General features: G+C 39.9%; 2 protein-coding genes across 2 annotated transcripts; both read right to left on the bottom strand.

Moving 5' to 3' along the window:
* Window positions 1-14: 14 nt before the first annotated feature.
* LOC126783542 (receptor protein kinase CLAVATA1) lies at window positions 15-3,308 on the bottom strand. The gene is made up of 2 exons (XM_050509024.1): window positions 731-3,308; window positions 15-504 (listed from the first exon to the last, which is right to left on the bottom strand). Exons 1-2 carry the CDS (start codon window positions 3,291-3,293, stop codon window positions 152-154), a joined length of 2,916 nt encoding a protein of 971 aa, XP_050364981.1. The 5' UTR covers window positions 3,294-3,308; the 3' UTR covers window positions 15-151.
* Window positions 3,309-7,395: 4,087 nt separating this feature from the next.
* Window positions 7,396-11,804, bottom strand: LOC126783546 (synaptotagmin-2). The gene is made up of 12 exons (XM_050509028.1): window positions 11,524-11,804; window positions 11,218-11,316; window positions 11,058-11,108; window positions 10,848-10,971; window positions 10,466-10,584; window positions 10,226-10,327; window positions 9,930-10,004; window positions 9,618-9,694; window positions 9,288-9,534; window positions 8,724-9,074; window positions 7,989-8,123; window positions 7,396-7,753 (listed from the first exon to the last, which is right to left on the bottom strand). The coding sequence occupies exons 1-12, from the start codon at window positions 11,632-11,634 to the stop codon at window positions 7,625-7,627; spliced, it is 1,620 nt and encodes a 539-aa protein (XP_050364985.1). The 5' UTR covers window positions 11,635-11,804; the 3' UTR covers window positions 7,396-7,624.
* Window positions 11,805-21,217: the final 9,413 nt, after the last annotated feature.

Genomic DNA, 21,217 nt, shown 5'->3' with positions numbered 1-21,217 from the left:
AACTCCAAAGTCCTGCCGTATCAATGAAAAAGGTTGAGTTCATCAACTTTGTTACACGGCAACCTCTCAGCACAAAATTATTTCACATTATGCAGACTTCTTATTTACTCAATAATATCGAAGAGGAAGAGAGCAAAAGTGTAGCTAAAACCTAAAGGTTGAGAAGCTTTGGAGCAGAACGCGGAGGATTAGTGAGCATGTGAACCACTTCTCTCATTGTAGGTCTTGCAGAGCTCTCATCCTCGACACACATCATTGCAATCTTGAACAAGTGTATCACCTCTGCAAGGGGGTATTCACTGAGCCTGTGATCCACCACCGCCAGCACTGCTGCTGCATCCGAAGGCTGAGAGAGCTCCGATGTAGTCTTCCTCACCCACCTTACAATGTCCACACCGTCACCAAATTCCCCAACAGGTTTCCTCCCAACAATCAGCTCCAGCAAGACCACACCGAAGCTGTAAACGTCACTTTTCTCGTCCACTTTCAATGTGTATGCGTACTCTGTATCATTCAAATAAGTGCCAGGCATATCAGATTGCATATTAACCCAAACTACCAACGTAATGTACGAAGTTCCGATTAAAATTGTTAGCGAAATGAATCTGTTTTTTCGTTCCATGTTAGTGATTAAACTTGAAAAAAAAAAGCAATTAATAAATAATGCAAAACTTTCACTTTAAACCCTAAACCTCATAAACCCTAGAAGATGAAGTAGGAGATCAAGTACCTGGCGCAATGTAACCATAGGATCCAGCAATGGAAGACATGCACTCGGAAGCTCCGGCGTCTTGGAGGAACTTGGCGAGCCCAAAATCAGCAACATGGGCCTCAAAGTCGGAGTCGAGCAAGATGTTATTGGACTTAACATCCCTGTGAATAATCAGAGGGGAACAGTCATGGTGGAGATAGCACAAGCCTTTGGCAGCTTCCTCGGCGATCCTGTACCTTCTGTCCCACTGCAAATGTCCTCCCTTTGACCCATGCAACACCTCCCCTAAGCTCCCATTAGGCATGTACTCGTACAGCAACAAATTCGTGTCCTTGTTCGACACGAACCCCAAAAGCCTAACGATATTCCTGTGCCGGATTCGTCCCAATGTTTTTATCTCCGCAGAAAATCCGTGATCGTTCCGCCCTGTTCCCCGCCCCACCAGTCTTTTGATTGCCACATCCACGCCGTCAGGCATTGAGCCGCGGTAGACTACTCCGGCACCGCCTTTGCCTATTATGTTTTCATCTTTCAAACACTCCAGCACCTCCTCTACTCTGAAATGTAGCCGTTGGAACGCGGTCAGCTTCCAAGTCATGGATTTCTGAAACTTTGCCCTCCTCAATTTGTACACTGTGATCAGTAAGAACAACAGAATAGTAGATAGCCCGATTATGATAAGAGCCACTTTGGAAGTACCAAATGACTTGTAGGATCGGACTTTCGGGCATGACACGCTGCGTGGCAAACAGAGTAAGGGGTTTCCGGCGAAGGATGAGATGCTGAAGACCAGAAATTGACCGCCGGTTGGGAGTTTACCGCTGAAATTGTTATCGGAGAGATCAAGAGTTGTGAGACTGGTCATGTTGCGAATCTGAAGAGGAATCGGACCTGTTAGGTGGTTTCCAGAGAAATTGAGAATGCTCAATACCTTCAGCTTAGCAATCCCCTTTGGAATTTCACCAACCAAGTTGTTTCTGCTGAAATCAGCAGAAGTTAGGGAGGAGCATTGTGAAATTGTGTCGGGAACTCTGTCACTCAAGTTGTTGGCACTGATGTTGATCTTGGCCAATGATTTCAGATTGAATATTTCCATTGGAATTTGACCTGAGAACTTGTTCATCTCCATAGAAAGCGTCTGCAGATTCTTCAGATTGCCAATCGCAGCTGGGATTTCGCCGGAAATCTGATTCCCCGAGAGTCCTAGGATTCCGAGTGCACCTGCTGACATTTGCGCCGGAAGTTGGCCGGACAAGTAATTATCAATGAGCTCGATCATAGACACATTAGGCAACCTGAACATCCCCGCCGGAATAGTCCCCGTGATCGTGTTTCTGCTCATTCTTATCTTCCAAAGCGACTTGCACTGGCCGAGGTCTTCAGGAATGGAGCCAAAGAAGTGATTATCCATCAGTATCAAATTTCTCAACACTCCTCCCTTGCACAAATCCTTCGGAATTAGCCCGGTGAAGTGGTTTGAGGCGACGTCGAGATCCTTCAGCCTCCCACTGCGGCCGAGATTCTCCGGCAGCTCGTAAGTGAAGTTGTTCTCCCACACCTGAAGCACCTCGAGATTAGGGAAGTCACCAACAAATTTCGGAATGGGGCCGTAGAGATTGTTCTTGTACAGATTGATGAGGGTAATGTTTTTCAGTTCCGAAAACGACGCTGGTATTTCTCCAGTGAGCAAGTTTATGGAAAGATCGAGAGACATGAGGCTGGACAGGGCCGAGAGCTGTGGAGGTATGAAACCGGTGAGTTGGTTTATCTGAAGAAACAGAGAGTGCAAATGCTTCAAGTTACTTAATGTTGTCGGAATGGTGCCGGTGAGATTGCAACTGCCCATGTCGAGAACCCGTAACGAACTCAACAACCCCAACTCCGGCGGGATTCCGCCGTCGTATGAGTTGTAGTAGCCTACGTACATTTCCTTGAGATTCTTCAAACGAGATATACTGACCGGGAACTTTCCGGTGAGCCCATTTCCGTTGAGGCCTAAATACTCCAAGCTCTGAATCTCGGAGTAGTTTTCGGGGATTGGACCGGTGAAGTAGTTCCCGCCGAGATGAAGATGTCTGAGATTTTTAAGCTCGATGAGCTCGACAGGAAGTGGGCCGTCGAAGTTGTTGTTGTAGGCGTCGAGGACCTCCAGCTCCGTCATCCGCCGCGTGATTTCGCCGGGAAACTTCCCGACGAATAAGTTGTTGGAAATGTTCAAGTGCCTCAAAGCCGTCAGGTTGCCAATCTCCGCCGGAAGCTTCCCTGTGAGGTTGTTGTCGGCAATAGTGAGGTTCACGACCTTAGTGAGCAGCCCAATCTCCGGCCCAACTGTCCCGAACAGAGGCATCCCCGACACGTTGAGCGCCACCACTCGGAAATCCCGGTCGCATGTAACCCCTGTAAACAGACAGTGGGACGATGACGACGACGTCGTTTTCCAGTCGTCGAGGCCCGAACCTTTTTTCCCAATCATGGAGGCTTTGAGTTTGAGCAGCGCTTCAAGATCACCATCGACTCCGCAACAAGTAGAGCAGAGGAGGTAGATGAGAATAATATGAAGAACAATGGGAGACATTGCCATGGCTCTGTTCTTCAATTCCTGTTGGATTGGTGATTCTTCAGATAGAAGCAAGTACTTACTGGTATTAATATATGCTTCAGTGAGTGGGGATAGGCTTTAAATTTTTCCTATAATAATAAGAAGCAGATTTTGGGAGGAGTATCTAACCTGTATCGATCTATCCAACTTGAAAAAATAGAGAGAGTGAGGCTCATTTTTCATTTCCTTTCGAATCCAATAGGGTCTGCCAATATAAGACCGGGCAGTATGGGATGGGTCCATCTCCGACGGTACGATTTCACGGTGGTTAATCAGCATGGTTGGTCAGGTAACTGGTGAGAGTGGAGTCCACGTTAAGACTAACGGAGTCAATTAAGGGGTTTTGTAATTTGTAGTCTCTGGTCTCGATGAGTATAGGGTGGTGTTTTCTGACGGCGTGATAATGTGGGTAGCAGTGGCAGAGCTGTCTCGTCGCCACTGCGCTCACCTGTCATCTCCGCCAGTTGTAGTAAATAAGTAATTTCTCCTAGGTTAGATTTTCACGTGGTAAATCCTGGACTGATTATGACATTATTACTGTTTCACCCTAAATCTAAGAGCTAGCAATTATGATCATTACTGGGTTTTTGGAGCCGATGATATGAATGCGAGTGGCATAGGGCAGAGGTGGGGAAATGATTTAAACGAAGGGGGCGATGTGGATCATGGAATGGGCTTTGGCTTGGAGTGAGGCTGGACCCGGATAAGAGTAAAGACTGGCTGTGTCTTTTCCCAGACGGTCAGTTCTTCCCCTGACTCATTTTGGCCTTGAGCTAAAAAGTCCACTCTTTGCTCTCTGTCCTCCCTCCCTCAGTTTTGTTTCACCAGTATGGATCCTTCAGTCTTTGGTACTCAGTCCCCAGTTCCAGACCGGCAGACCCTACTACAATATCTAATATATGTAATTACACGATCACCCTTTCATTTCAAAGAAAAGTTTGAGAGCTTAGATGGTTGCGCAGTTAGGCACCGTGATCCGGCTTCCAGTTTGATGATCCTACTTACTAGAACTATCTGTTCCATAGCGTGCCTCAACCAAGCAGCCGTCAATTCCTCATTATAGTTAGATTTAAAATGAGACACAATTTTCATTGTTACATGCAATCGATCTACTTAATGCACAACAAATTTTTAGTATAATGGTAAACTGATGCGCTCAATCAGACAATCACACCTTAATTTTTCGGAAAGTTCTATTAATGTTTTAACGTATTGAAACATCAAATCTAGATCAATTCCTCACTATAGTTTTGTTCGAAATCTGAGTATTATAGTCTATAACTGATTAATGTACTATTACTACAGTAAGCTAGTAGGCAACTGAAAAAAAATTCTATGGTCCTGGAATACAATGAGCGTCGACGGTTTTGCTCTCTATTGTGGTTTGTGGACAGTAGACTTTGTTTAAACAAATGTATGTTGGATGGAAGACTTTGCAAGAAAGCTGAGTTTAATGGAGGATGGATATGGACCTCTTTTGCGATTTTGATGCCAATATCGAAAGGGGTTTCCGGTTCAACTGGCCGGGATGAATGCTACGGTGCTTATATTGATGGAGAAATGGAGGAAGTGGGTTGGATAATTGGAGAGCCGCACAAGATTGTTTTGACAAAGACAGAGGTATTGATTCTCATTTCTCACTAGTATTTGCTCCAAGTTTTAGTATTCCACTAAGTTCTAGAACAGATTCTCCAAAGCATGCGTTAGTGGGTGAATTCTGAACTAAACGAATATGTAAGTGAGTGATTGAGAGAATAAAAATGATTGTTTTTCTAGCAGCAATGCCAATTATTCCACCCAAAAAAAAAATGGGGAGGCCTTTTCAGCCATTTCAGGTATTCCAATAGGAAGGCCAATTGCTCCTTTCCTGGTAGGACTAGGACCTAATTGCGTTTAAGTGGCTGATGATTATTTTAGTCTAGTATTCGTTTTGCTTTAGTTCCTTGAGTACAAATTCTAAAGCTTTGTGTTCGTCAACTTCTAGTAGCCCTAGCCCCTAGCACACAAGCGGGAACAAAGTCTCAATGGCATTGCAACTCTTTGTTAACTACTGTATTAGTGATACTAGAGGAGATCGACTTCCTAATCTAATTCTAACCCGATTCTCCTTCTAAAAGGCTTGAATTCAAGGTTGGTTTTGGAAGATTGGTTAGTTGTGCTAGAAGCAAACCCTAAATCCTAACATGAAAATTATTCCCTCCGCCCGGTGGAGGTTCACTGTCTGACGTGGCAGAATAACAATCATATATTTTAGTGTGTAACTTTATTTTAACTAACCCCTTGTTTCTCCGTTAACTTTTATGCAATATAAGAGAGAGTGGGGAAAAAATGCTCTAAGAAATGGTTTACCTAGTCTCATATTTATCCACGATGGCTTCCATCTGCACCTGGGGTGCGAGTCTTGATCTCATCGGCAGTCGGCTAGTCTTATTTGGATAAAGAAGGAGTTGCACAGGATGTACTCGGGGTTGGCTTCGAGAATGAAGGAATGGAATATTGAAAATGGAGAATGAAGGAACGAGGATAGCAGCTGAAGTTTTAGATTAGCAGTTCTGGGTTTGAGCGGTAATTGATTGCATCTGCTTCGTAGCTTGATGTTCCACATCTATTAATTCACAATTGAAGCAAAATTAAGATAGATTGATTTGTAGTAAGGATGATGTGGGGAAAAGCGGAAATTTCACAATCTGTGAGTAATTCATATCGGCGGTCTCATGACTCCTGAGTTCAAAATTCGGGTGTCAAGTTGAGTGGAAGTGTGAAACATGTGAAGCCCTCCTCCCACATCTACGCACACTCAGATAACTGAGATAAACAATATTAATTAAAATTTATGAGTAGGTTGTGGAATGGGGTGTGTTTGATTACATACATGTTATGAATTAGAGGAACACATGAGGTTTGGGTTCATGAATTTAGAGAGCGAGCTTGGGTGGAGAGGAAGAGAATTGATCTGAAAAAAGGGAAAGGAATAGTGAGCTACAAAGTACAGAGGAGACGGAAGCGATTCAAATCGTAGAAGTCTTCGATAAATTTTTGGACTTCTTCTCTGTTATTGTTTCTCTTTTACCCTGTTAAAATAATTTGTTACCGACCTTCATGGCTTCATCTATATCTGTTAATATGTGCGAGTGCAATACGCGCGTTAACAAAATGTCAGGTGAACCTCCACATGGGTGGAGGGAAGACCCTACGTGAAAGGACTCGTAGTGGAGTACAAATTTAGTCAATCTGGGTCAGGCGCGTGTTGGAGTTGCATAGAGGTCCATACAAAGCAAAAGCACATGCTCGCTTGCTATAACGAAACTTCACATTTGTCTCTTCCTGTGCAAATTGGCCCAGTTTTTCCCCAACTTGTAAGTGTCATAGACATTCACGGGAAATTCATAGTTTAGTTCATTTCTCAAAAACTGGTGTTTAATCAGCTTTCGGATCTAAATTATTACATGAAAATGGTTTTTTTTTTCGTTGTGTTTTGTTTTTCGTCTTGGTGTTGAAGGTGATAGTAATGTTACACTATTTAGTCATTTAACAGGTAAACACTGAACATCACTGGCCAAGGTGATAATTTTTTGAGACCTCAAAACCCCAAGCCTCAAGCAATCCCCAAATCCATCGTATTCTCTTGTGCAGTTTATGACATTAATCACATTATCACGAATTCATGATTCGTTTGTTGGTCAGGAGGTTCTAGGCTCTTCTTAGCATTGAGAAGGAGGAAGGAGTGAAGCAATGATGGCCTACTTTTTTTGACTTGTTTTAGTAAAAGCCTTATATAGCCTTTGGACTTTTGCTACCATTTTACATTTACCTAGGGAATCAGGAAAGAATCATCAGTTGTTAGATAGACCATTGATAGATGGACGGACGGTGATTTGCCCACCGTCCTTGGCAATCTTATTTGTTCAAGATTTTCATGATGATGAAATATTCTTACCCACAGTCTCCAGTGTTCAGTCAAATAGAGTATGAAGTTAGCAGAAGGTCACATCCGCTGTCCTCTCCTTTAGATCTGATGGGCAAAAGTGCCAGTTTATCTTAAAGAAGAAATTTGCCAAATACAAAGATTTTTACAAAGGAGAAATAGTAATCTGAACACGTATGAAATTCACATCTATTTCAAATAGTGGTATGTGACAAACTGACAATTATGATCTGAGCATGAATATAAACTCGCAGAATAATTCTTTTTCCAACTAGAAACAAATTGTAGCCAGGAATCATATATCAACAATATAAAAAAACCAACAAAATGTAAAGCCTACATAATGAAACCTAGATAACTTCTGTATCCAACTTTTGCTGCAACACCTTCAAGCTGTTCGCCACTGCAGCTCTATTTGGATTCGTCCATTCTTCGAGTCAATCAGATTGTGCTTCTCATTCATCCTTCTATTGCTAACAACATCCGCCAGATTTATATCCACATATCCAAGATTTTCCTGATTTAAGTAAAAGCACAAGAGTCAGTCTTCTCTGTCTTAAGTTTGGTTTATCGAACAAACTAGCTGTTAGCCTGTTACCAAAGGTATATTACGCCAACTACATGAGTCTACATGGTTCCAATTTTGGAGAGGTTGTATAAACACACATTGTAGATCAGTTAGTTGATTGCAGGTTTAAGGGATGAAGAACTCCCTTGCCCAAAAAAAAATCAAAGGGAGTTGAATTCTGTACCTTGCCATGCAGGAGGCCCATCCTCGAGGAGGTGCTGACTACTTCAACATGAAGTCTATCATGAGTTTTAGGTGGTTCTTCTAGCATAAAGGTAAACTCCTCGTTAAATCTTGGATCTCGATTTTTCTTGACTTGCTGAAACATTTCCAGAATGTGGTTGACAGTTAACAACAAACTTCCACAACACGTAAACTTTGAAGATGAGCAATTAAATTAATCAATAACAATGTAGCTTTTCTTTTTGTATCAGCAAACATTTCCAAACTTTCAAACAGCAGATTATGAGCAACTTCTGAAGAACATCAGTATAGCATATACACAGGTTATCTTAAGATAAATTGCTCATATATACATAGAGAATGCAGGTTCTTACAATTTTGACTCATATGCAAGTTATCCATTCTGACTTACTGGTCTTCCGCATAGCACATAAGCTCTATGAATAATGGATATAGGCTGTAGATCTAGTTAAAATTGGGGTTTCTCTGTTATTACTACAACAAGTTACGTTTTCACAAGGAATATAAGCTCTATGATTATGATTATAGGCTGTAAATCTAGTTTAAAAAATCAGGTTTCTCTGTTATTCCTACAACAATTACGTTGTCACAAGGATTATAGACATAGAAAAGGTAATATTATGCCTCCGTACTTCTCTATGTTTATTATATATACAGTACGTGCAAAACAAGACCAATGACAAAGGAACATTAACAAAAACATATATTAATATACCTTGGTTCTTCTTTCCTCCCCTTTGAATAGTAATCGAACATGTGGATTTGTGTGGTGCTTTCCTTCCACATCTTCAGCTTCATGGACAATAACTACAAGCATACCACCACCTGCAGGTGTTCCCTCAGGAGCCTTTTGTACCTCATTCGAATCTTCCTTATCATCGGGCATCTCATCCTCCGTGAAGGCTTTATAGAGCACTTCCACAACAAGCTGTCCACGCGACTTTTCATTTTGAGCATCATTTGGGTCCATGTTTTTCAGTATGTCAAGAGTCATAACTTTAGACTCATCAGAAGTAAGTTCGCTCAAGGGAATGACGTTCATACCCATTTTCTCATGTCGGCCAATCTAAGTGAAATAAAGACCCAAGTATCAAATATATATGCATACAACATACATATATGTGGTAGAGAGAGAGAGAGAGAGAGAGAGAGAGAGATAAACTGCTTTGACTCTAGTAGAGGTAGAGAAGTACATCAGATGCACGGTATGCACCAAACAAAAAAAAGCTTATTGGTAAACTGTATCAGCTTTCTTTGAAATGTGGAAATAAAGAACTACCTGTTCCCAATCAAAAATCATAATTTCCAATGCTTGAGTTGCAGGGTCTCTAATAGCCATATGAAATTCCTCATTCCATTCAGGGTTCAAAGTTTTATGTTTCACTGTGGTTTTCTTGGAAGGAAGCTTGTCCTCAGTCAGCTTGATTTTAACATAAGGGTCTGCTCCTCCCATTAAATCTTTCTTTTTGAGTTTTGTAGCCTTCAGGACCTTTACAGTGAGAACCCCAACAGGCTTTCTCATGGCACTGGCGGAATAATATGAAATAAACATCAAGTCACAAAGGGTCGAGACAATTACTTGAAATGAAACAGGAAAACCCCCACTTACAGTTTAGGATCCATGATAGTTACTTCGAGGTACTTGGGCCATAGGTACATCTTTGCCACTTGCTCCTTAATAGTCTCCTGAAAAAATAAGACATAATATCCAATTGCAGAAGTTAGGAAGCTGAAAATAATGTTCCATGACAAAAATTATATACGCATCTTACATTTTATACAGGGCTTACATAAACACTGAAGATACTGATGAAAAGCACATAGCAAGAATCATACATATATCCTTACATGGACATACATACTGTAAGCACAAATTCACTCAATTCAATCAACACATAACCTCAAAAAGAAATAGTCCTACCTGAACAAACGTATACAGGCCTGGAATAGCCATGGCATCCGCTCCAAGGAGTTTTAGTCCGAAGTCAATGTGTGGCTGCACAATTATATTGAAATTGTTAAAAAGGGAAAGAAATTAGTAAAACAAAAAATCAGCAGTGCCATATTACAGATACCACAACAGAATAAATAACTGTGGAAGTTCTCTATGGTGCAGGATCTTGGAGAACGAATCCAAACATAGGGCTATTAGACTTTTTAAGAATTAAGCCTACCAGATAAATATGACTGTTCAACAATCAAGACGGTAATGATTACCTTCTCCATAAGGGAAACAAAGATTTTTGAAAAACAAGGAAAGGACGGAACCAAAGGCTTCAGGGTGATACGTGGGGACGCAAATACTTGCAAGTCAACCACCTGAGACACTCCAAATAATTAGTCCTCCATTCAAATCATTAATTCAGGAAACAATCTCTCAACCTTACATTGCCCATAAGTATCATGTTGTATGTGTGGGTCTGTATATGTGCATAAAAACACTAATTGTGCTTTCACCTGAACTGTGGCTTTCAATCCAAATGCTTTAGCTGCAACCGTGATGTTAGGATTTCCTGCCCACTTCAAGTTTAGTTCCATTATTAATTCCTTCTCACCAGTGATATAAACTTTCATTCCTGGCATAAGTGATCGAAATGAGTACTCCAATACAATCAAATTTGAGAGAAGGAAAGAACAAAACAGAGTAAAGCAATCACATGTAATTTAGGCACATTCATCTTGCAACAGAAACAACAGAGAAAAGAATAAAAAGCACATAAATAAGAGATGAGATCAATAAGACAAATAAGCATTGCGTAGTTGTGTGTTAGTGTGTATGCACACACTAGAGAACAACAACAAAAATAAGAGTCAATAGATTGACTAGGATCAACCAAACCTTGAAAAGTAGGCGGTAGGGTGCCCAATGTAAGTACTTCAAAATCAACAGCGTCGATTTTATATTTTGGAATTTGCTCAGCAATAATGGGCTTAGCTATAATCTTCACAGTCTTGCAAATCGCCTGATACAAAATCAAACCAATACAGAAATGTAACAGATACTCAAGAGAATCAACCAAACAAGCCCTGAAGATAAGCACACACGTACCTTATCCAGATAAGGCCACATAATCCCAACAAACTTGTTAAGCCAGTCAAGCTACACAACACACAAAATTCTCATCACCTTCAAGTAATTCCAGGTATTCTAACTCGAAACACAGATTGAACACAACGTCAAAACCAGTATCGGAAATGCGAAAACATACACGATCATAGTCCGGGTTCTTAACCCAGAAGGGGATCTCGGCAAGCATCCGTTGCAACGTCTCAGTGTCTTGCTCAACCAAAGGCCGAATCACAGGATCCTGCATATGCATCCATACATCACCAATCACAATTTCATATATGAAAAACGCAACTTCCTAAGTATGTCTGAACTCTAAACTAACAACCATCCTATACAAAGCTTCAACTCATTTGACTTCATCACAAACTCAGTTACAATATAACAAGACAAAACAAGAGCAAAATCAGGGACGAAGATCCCGAGAAAGAAGCAGAAGAAACCGAACCTTGACATCAGTAGGCTGGAAGTAGATGAACATGTAATAGCCGATCACGATCCCAACCGAAGTTCCAATTCCGAAGCCACAGAAACCCAGAATACCGCTCAGAATACCCATCTCGAATTTGAAGAACCCACAAAGAGTTGAATCCAAGAAGGAGGAGAAAAAGAAGGGGAGCTAATCACATTCTTTGTGTGATGAAGAACAAATTGGGGTCAGAGTAGGAGGTGGGTGTGAAGATTAAAATCTGAAAAAGAAGGAAAGAGAGAGAGAGAGAGAGAGAGAGAGAGAGAGAGAGAGGGCACTTATTCTTGGTGGCAAAGAGTCTGGAGAAGTTGAATGACCAACTTCGATCCACAAGACTCACAATTTGGCTGGCGTGGGGTATCGACTCTGCTGTCGGTAACGTCTGAGTGCCCTTTCTCTCTCCCTCTAATCGTTTTGTCTGCTTTGAAATTTCCGAGACTCATTGGCTAAATACTTGGGGTGGACCTATTACAGGCTTACAGCGTTACGGGATTAGGGGGAATTAGTATCTAATGAGATTAAGTAAAATATCTGAGAAGGAGGATGATGATTAGGGTTTCCATTTTGGGCTTTTGGCTTCACTCACTGAGTCTCTGACCTTTTGATACCATATTACGGCTGCCGACTAACGGTGATTTCCCTTTCCATTTCTATCCGATCAATTTTGTGGCATTCCGAATCCGATCTCAAACAAAAGTCAGCTTTTATAATGGTTGAATGAGTTTGAAGTGTCGTGTGTCTGTGGTTCATATTGACGAAAGATAATCCAGCATAAATAAATTATGGTAAGATAAAGTATGTCTGATCGTAATCAAAACAAACCAGTCACATTTTCATTAGAAACAACTATATGACAATTCAAAACCATATATAGGGAAGTGCTAGCATACAGGATAAATTACCATGAGTCTGTATTGAGCTATAAGCACCTTGCAAGGTCATGGTGTTATAATATCAGTGCAAATTGGCGTTATAGATAGACCACATGTAGCCTGATCACCGCATGTTCACAAACAAACATTATAAAGTCGTAGAAGTCATTTTCCGTTACCGATAAGGATGCTGTCATTCATTTGAAATTAAAGTTTGGTGTGACCTTAACCTCCCCAATCCAGTGTCACATTTGAAGGCAACGTCTAGCAAATGGCTCCAATGAGCGTAATATTTGGGGGACCAAATATCCAAACCAACATTACAAATGACAAGCGCATCGACATCAACACTACTGTGTGGTCTGTGCCACATCCTTTCTAGCCAGCTTGATCAATAATACATGACTAATCATCGATTTCTATATCATAAAATATCTAAGTTTATCTTAAACAAACTAGAGAGTAAACTCTACCATGACTGTTGGTTGGCACATCGTGAGGAGAATCTGGCACGACCCATAAAATAGTTATACACTTATACTAAAGAAAAGCTTATTCCATTCTCAAAAAAAAAAACATTCAATTTTTGAGGTATGTTTGAGTTGCACATCGATGCATTAGAAAGGATCAAATATGTCACAGACTTTGAGGGACAAAAGGGGTCACCCTGAACTACAGAGGGCAACAGAAGCAGATAAATAAACAGCGCATGGTCCATTTTTGGAAGCTATTGAGGAGGATTCAAACTTGATGATGCTTAGGCCCATCAAGAAATATAGATGGATATTCTTAACGGCAGACCCAATTAGAAAATGCTGTCTAATATCAGCTAATTTGGGCTTGATGTGGATCGTCTTGCTATGTCATAATGTAGCAACAACGGTTTCGGTTTCTAATAGGGGTGGCAATGGTATATAAAATCATCTCAACCAATTTGTATACCAATCGTATTAAATACATTGGTATATTAAATACTTAGTACACGGTATATGGTACAGTATACCGTACCAACATTAAAAAATGGTAAGTATGTGGTATAGATTTTCCGTATACTATGGTATATCGTACATACTAACTTATATTATATTAAATTATTTAATTAAATATATATATATATCTACTAACCTTAATCTAATCTTTCTGAGTTTTTTTCTCAAGTACACTCTTTTTCTCGTCTTCAATTTATTTATTTAATTATGAATGAATCGATTCAATCGAATTCCTAAATACAAATGCTTAGACCTATTAGTAGCACCATCACTGCTTACAACATGTCAACATATATCGCATTTAAACCTATCATTTATTTTTTCAATTGTTTTGAGAATTCATAAGTACTTTAACAACTTGACTATTTGGACTTTGACTTTCTATTTATGACTTTGTATTTGGTAATTTGGTTGAAGTTATATAAGATTATGGAATTCTATTCCTATTCCACTTATTTGTTATTATTTATTTGGATTGGGCCTTTAAAATTTTGGGCCTTAAATATGTTGGTACAAGCCTATTATCAACCGTACCAACCGTACCACTTAATTGGTATACCAACGTTATTGGTTGGTATAAAATTGTGGATTTTTCATACCAAATATATATTGGTTGGTATATGGTATTAGAAAATTAAGACTGGTATACTAACCAATCCAGCCCTAGTTTCTAACGAGAATGCTAGTGACAAGTATGACACTTGAGTACAAAAAACGGAGAGAAAAAAAAGAAAGTAAGAAATGATCATCGTGCTTATAAGATACCAATGTTGAGGTTTGTTAGTCTTATATAACATTTTTCGACGATGGAAGCGTACATCTATAATTGACCAGGGATTATCTACGTTGATATATATATAAAAGCGTGACTCTCTAAGATATCTCATGTAGTCCGGCCACCTGGTCCTTGTTGCAATTGAAGTTAAGATTTTTCTTTGCATTGGCAAGAGATTCTTTGTCATTGATATTCTGCTTAAGCAATGAAGCTGCAATCCAACACTACAATTTACACAGTAGTGAGTTGGTTAAACACAATTAAGGTGGCATTATAGATGTTCTCATAGCTGTAAAGTGTTATTTAGCTTTCTCCACTATCACATTTATGAATCTAAGATGCAATTAATTTTTAATTTTTCATAAAATTCTCCACTCGTAGTCGTAGACTTATACTTCGATATCATGCAAACATTAAGGAGGACCTCACCGACCGATGCATGCCAAAGGACATACATTATACATAGAAAATCATCCATGCATGATACGCTAGTTTCACAACTTTCAAAAGTCTGAACTCTGAAGTTTATGTGTATTAGTACGTTTTTAAGTCCGTAAGATCAAACTTCAGAAGATTACTAAGATACCATGAGATATGAACAGCAAGGCTGTAATATTCCACCAGCAGAACTATCGGACTTTAATAGGCTTGATTTCAAGAACTCTCTCGGGCTCCAACAAACACCTCAAACCCCAACTCTATTAATCATTCTTAATAGCCAATTTGCAACCATAAGATTCAGCTTAGTGTCAATTTGCTACCCTAGCTTTTATTTATGTCAATTTACTACTCTAAAGTTTTATAATTAGCCAATTTGCTACTCAAAGTATTAATTTTGCCAATTTTCTACTCCATATTTCTAAACTTAACTATTTTGCTGTCATTTTTTCATATTAAATTTTCAATTCTCCCTATCAAGTGACTTAATTTGAAAATCCAAATAAAAAAATTGGATAATCTTGATAAGATAAGTAAATTTTATTTAAGGTTAACAAATTGACAAAATTAATACTTAGGGTAACAAATTGGCAAGTTATGTAAACCTAGGGTAGCAAATTAGCATAAATAAAACCTAGACTAGCAAATTGACACGGAGGTGAATTATACGGTAGCAAATTGGCAATTATGCCATTTATACGTAACACATTTGACATTTCCTTATGAAACACATAGAGTGATTGAACAAGCTAGATGATGGGAAGGAATGCCATGATCTAGATCCAAACGCAAAGGGGAGTTGCAGCACATTAGCGAGTTGACCATTCTTTTGAGAAACCGACCTAGTTATTTGTTTGGCGATGTAGTTGATGGCCTTTATGTCATGAGTGAGCAACCATATACTTTACTTTATTGTTATATATGCCTTTCTTTACATCAAGTAGATCATATCTACGCAAAGGGGGCATGTGAGCCCTCGTCATGAATCATATATACAAGGTGACAATGCTAATGCCACTACGTTAATATCATAGACATCAATAATTTAAAGAACGGCCTTCTAAAAATCTATACCAAATGCACATTATATAATGTATTGTAACTTAGCTAGGCTCCTCTTTCGTAGATTAAAGAACGAGAGGGTTGTTGATTATTCTTAATATCTTATACAATGGTCGGTGGTATCCGTCGACGTCATTACCATTTGTATCAAAGCGCGAGACACGCTAAGGTTAATATAGTTTAGAACTAGGTATGCCTCACATGAATGTACAATTATGTATGTTGGAAGCTATTTAACTACTAGATACATATACATGTCTTATAATTCTTAATCTTAGAAGAATTATCACAAACTGATCTCGATTGTTCTTATTCAAGAAAATAATACTTTGACTTGCGAATGAACATGATGACAATCATGAATGTTAGGTAGAGATGTAATGAAATCAAATAAACTTTTCTTTGGTGGAAGAAATCAAACAAACTTGAAGTAAAAATCATGTGGGATATGGACACCACACATTTCCTGATCTTCTGCACATTGACACATTCTGTTCGCTAAAGGTTACGCTCATTCATTTCCCCCACTCGAGTGTTGTTTCATCTTTGATCTCTCGGTCGATCACCACCCGCACATTTCTCGATCTGTTCGTATTAACATTCACCTACTTCCACAAAGTTGAAAGTTTTAACCGGTCATTTGGATCAGAAACCCAGTAAATCTGTAATTGAAGTTCATATCAGAACCAGTAAAATCAACGACGTGGTGTTACAAGTTAGAATCTTCCTTTGAATTATCGACCCGTATCCTCTTCTGACCTCGATATCATTTTCTATACGTACTGGAAAATCTATAACAGTGTTTCGATCTTGTGGTCGTGCATGGCAGCTCAGCGTTAGGAAAGATGAGAATTTGACATTTCGAGTCGCCATTTGAGAAACAGCCACAAACAAAACCAAGCCGAAGCACCTTTCGGTGGTTGCAGTTGAATCTCTGTTTGTTTATCTCTCTAAAAAAACCTAACAGTCCAATACTGACGTAGCTTACGAGCATTAGCAGTAGCCCTCTGATTATGATCACTCGGTCTAATCACTCTTATGGTCCCATGCAAATAATTCTGCATGTCGAGCCCTCACCGTAAGCCTACATGACCTTGCTCCCATCCTATCCTCGCTTTGCAGATTTGGAGATCTCTAGAGGCAGCCTGTGGCTGAAAACGAGACCACGTGTAAAATATCGCCCCATCCTCGCCCCTCCCTCGCCTGCACGTGAGGTCATAGGAGGGTGCTGGGGCCCACCATACGAAACCGTGTGTGGTTTTGATTGGAAGAGTCTCCATCTAAGACCGGAACAACTACGGGGAACCCGAGGAGGATATCGACGGTCACAATCTCCCCAACGGCTCCGTCAATTGGCGTCATCCAACGGCCGAAACCGAAATGGCGGTTGCCGCCCTACAGTGGATTTCTGGTCTAGGACTAATGGGTAGCCTTCTGCAACGGCTGTCTATCAAAACCACCAAATCTAATTATTTAGTTTAATGAGATTACAAAAAAATATTAGAGAAAATAAAAATGAATAACATAGCAGTAAGAGAGCCTTTGTTCTATAAAAGGAGGCCGGAGGTTCAGAGATAGTATCAACCTCCAAGAAGGTAACAGCAAGCTGGCTAGCTGATATCCAATCCCTTAACTTTTAATTCAACCCTTTATATAATCAGGGTTTCTGTGATCCTTACTGGACCAGAAAATTCAATTTACAAGTCATCTCAATCTTTAGTTTCTTTCTAACGCTTAACTTGATTCGGCATTTTGGTTATATATGCATAAATTTTGCTTTGATCTGATCTGTTTTTTCTCAACCCCAAACTCAAGACAAACCTTGAGACTTTGGTTCTTTTGATCCAACTCTCTTCTTGCTCAAATCATATTTTCTTGTAAATTAAGCTTCTGAGATCTCTCGAGCTCTTCTTTGTTCCTGTCATCAACTGGTAGCTCGTAGCTCTTTGGTTTTAGATTTGAAACACAAAAAACCTAGCTAGAAGCCTAGAATCAGCTACTTTACAATATCAAAGCATATTGAGATGACTATGGAGGCTGTTGCTTTACACCGATCGATGTCTTCCTGCAAACAAATTGGAATGATGGGCAGAAGAAGCTTCCCTTCATCTGAAAATGTTGCTCCAATCATGAACATCCATGGTGGTCTCTTGCATGCTCCTCCTCCTCTCCCATTCTCCTCCTTCAACCCCTTACTCTTCAATCATTATATGCAGCAACAATTTCTTCAAGCACAGCAGCAGCAACCACCTCTGCTTCCTCTGCCGGTTTCAAAGCCACTGCATCAGTCTCTCCCATCTCTCCCAACTCGTACGCGAAGCCTCTCACGCCCTCCCACAGCTAGGAAGACCAACAACGCCCGAAGCCAATCCCTCACTCCGAAGAAGCCAAAGTCGAAACCATCCAAGAAAGAAGAAATGAATTCTATGCCTGCAGACTGCTTCATTGCTTCCACCGCCCGTTTGGGACCTGACCCAAATGATCTTCCTAAAGATGTGACTAAGGTGTTGTCATCTTCATCTTGTAAGACTACTTTTACTGGTAGTGTTGGAGTTGGAAAAGACATGGACAATTTTTCAAGTTCCATTTTCACTCTGGCACCACCTCCGAGTAGCTTGCCCCTTCCGAGGTTCTCTCTGAAACCGGCGAGGGGATGCAAGGGAGAAGCCGTAGGAGTTGATACCGGAGCAACGGACAATCTCTGCCGCCTCCTTCGTCTCCGGTGAACGGTTCGAAATTGGCCTTAATAGTAGTACGTATAAGGGATTGGTGGCCATATATGTTGGTTTGTTTATGTAAATAAGGGCATCAGGGAAGAGGGTATCCGATAATTAAATTTGAATCCTCTCATGCTTGGCATATTTGTGATCACCACCTGGGTTTTTGATTGGGGTGCACAAAGATAATGCAGCATGTATTTCGCCTTATTAGGAGAATGCCCGAGGATTTTCGTTTCTAGTTTCTTTCTTTTGTTGGTCACCAGAATATATAGGCTTTTTAAGTAAAATGCTAAGCTGTTAAGCATGAAGTCTATATTTGTTGTCTTGTTTCTTTTCACCTTGTTTTAAGTACAATGGCCGGTTCATAGTATTTTTTTTTCCGAAAGAATGGCCGGTCCATAGTATTTGGAGGCCAAGGCTAGTGCATTTATTTTAGGCTGTATATATGTTCATTACATAATGCTTTGGAAAAAAAAATCATCAGGAATAATTAAATGTGTATTATGACAGAGATTAGACAGAGATGAAATATAAAAAATGGTGTCTACAAAGTATAGACAAAGGAAAAAGAATACATCATAAATAAAAACAAGAATTCTTACAACCTGCACTTCCTAACTTTCATTGATATTCTAAAAAAAAAAAAACTTCCATTGATACATTGACTCTTGTACGGTTGTACCCAGATAAACGTACTAATCCACTACTATATAATCGACTGAACTTGCTGAGGCATGCCAATTCATCAACTGATCGATCTCATCTGTACTGTTAGAGCAACTGTTTAGAAATTATGCATGATGTTATTGTAAATAAATAAAGGTCATTCTATCGTCAGATTTCTATGATAGTTTACCTCTTCAACATCCATCGATCGCATTTTTTTTTTTTTATGTTTTATGTACACCATTTCTACTATGTTTTGCTAGAAGATCTGAAGATGAATACGATGACAGTTAGCTTCACCATGCCACTACATGACACATGCGCGGAGTCCAATCGACTTGATCAAAAACAACAAATAACGACAATAAAAGTAAGGCCAAGGCCCAAAATTGAGCGCAAAATCCCTCCAGCCCAGCTAGGCAACTATCGGCCAGACTTAGGAAAGCATGAAGCCCGTAGCCCTCCTAGCCCAAATGGAGCAGTGGTAAAACGGCAAGACCACTCCGAGCCTTACTGCCGGTACCTGCATCCCCACCGCCGGCGTTGGAATAGGTAAAGTTTTCTTTACGCGTGCATGCAAATTATGTGGTTGCAGGGCTACAGTACCAAAATAAAACGTCCTAGATGAAAATCACGAATACCTTTGCCAATTCGATCAGTCTTTTCCATCCTGAATTGTTAATACCCTGCAGGTCTGCAACAATGACACTTGGTCATATGGAGTAATTTGGTGTTATGAACCACAGTAAGTTAGAGGGAAGTTGTACAAATTCTGGTGATTGTAATAAACTAGCAGCCAGATATGGTCCAAAATAACCTCTTTAATTAGTACCACGTTTTGTTACATGTATTGATTAAGCCTCCCCATAACTCTAATCAGGCATCAATTTTCATGATGTGACTCTTCTACTCCATATAAATAGAGGGCTCCAATAGAGACGTCCAAATATGGTCTATCTGAATGTACTATTCACAGTTGAAAACCAAACAGTATGGTGCATTCCCGACATTGGAGTTATGATGATGTACACAGTTGGCGACTTGAATCACTTGATCTAACTTATCTAACTATTATGTATATTGATGAGCGTTGAAGTGAGCGAAATTCCGGTCAGTAATAATGTAATATGAATAAATCAGTGCGTGGTTAGTTGTTAGCTGAGTAACTTCAATTTATGCATTTATTGGCGGGAATGGGCCGCCAAACTTCCCCGACTTGGTTCATGAAAGCTAGTACATTTTTCTATCTTCTAATCTTTCAGATTTTGATACCGTTTTTTCTCTCTCTCTCTCTGAATAACAAGTCATCCGGCTCTTTGGTATAGAATGGAGGAAGTGGAGCTTGCCACTAAATCGAATGGGGTTTCGGACAACGATCCACATTCGAAGACGCAGAAGCTGCGAAGTGTTTCATTTCTTGGCCTCTTTGCTGCTGCTGATAGGATGGACTATGTCTTGATGCTTTTCGGAAGTTTTGGAGCGTGTATCCATGGTGCGGCACTTCCTGTGTTCTTTGTCTTGTTTGGTGTTATGATTGATTCTTTGGGACATATGGATATGGATCCCAACAAGATGTCTTCCCGGATTTCTGAGGTAAACAGAATCATTTCATACAATTATAGTAAAAATGCATGATTGATCTTAATTCCATGATGTTCTGTTATGCAATGTTTCTGACATGTCCTTTGATTCATTTGCAGTATGCTCTGTACTTGATCTATCTTGGTATTGTTCTTTTTATATCGGCATGGATAGGTATGTTTCATACTTTCAATTTCAATAGCACTCTTAAGATTTTCTGCGTGTTATGAAGTTGACACTTCGATCTTCAGGTGTTGCATCTTGGACGCGAACTGGCGAGAGGCAGACAGCTCGTTTGCGATTGAAGTATCTTCAATCAGTTCTAAGAAAGGATATAGGTTTTTTCGATACTGAAGCCAGAGACACCAACATCATTTTCCACATCTCAAGTGATGCAATATTAGTCCAAGATGCCATAGGTGACAAGGTAACATATATGCAGAAGCTTATTCTGTTATTGTTGCCGAACCATAGAGATGCTACCATTGCTATGTAAGGAGCACTTACATCTTGTATCATCTTAATGCAGACAGGCCACACTCTACGTTACCTTTCTCAGTTTATTGTTGG

This window comes from Argentina anserina, chromosome 2, assembly GCF_933775445.1.
Source record: "Argentina anserina chromosome 2, drPotAnse1.1, whole genome shotgun sequence".
NCBI classification, from domain to species: domain Eukaryota; kingdom Viridiplantae; phylum Streptophyta; class Magnoliopsida; order Rosales; family Rosaceae; genus Argentina; species Argentina anserina.
This window is presented reverse-complemented; position numbering and strand designations above follow the sequence as displayed.

Coding starts and splice junctions, on each gene's coding strand:
- LOC126783542 (XM_050509024.1), bottom strand. CDS start 3,293: ATGGCAATGTCTCCCATTGTTCTTCATATTATTCTCATCTACCTCCTC. Junction 505..730: donor CTATGGTTACATTGCGCCAG/GTACTTGATCTC, acceptor TGAATGATACAG/AGTACGCATACACATTGAAA.
- LOC126783546 (XM_050509028.1), bottom strand. CDS start 11,634: ATGGGTATTCTGAGCGGTATTCTGGGTTTCTGTGGCTTCGGAATTGGA. Junction 11,109..11,217: donor AGAACCCGGACTATGATCGT/GTATGTTTTCGC, acceptor TGTGTTGTGTAG/CTTGACTGGCTTAACAAGTT. Junction 9,535..9,617: donor ACTATCATGGATCCTAAACT/GTAAGTGGGGGT, acceptor TTATTCCGCCAG/TGCCATGAGAAAGCCTGTTG.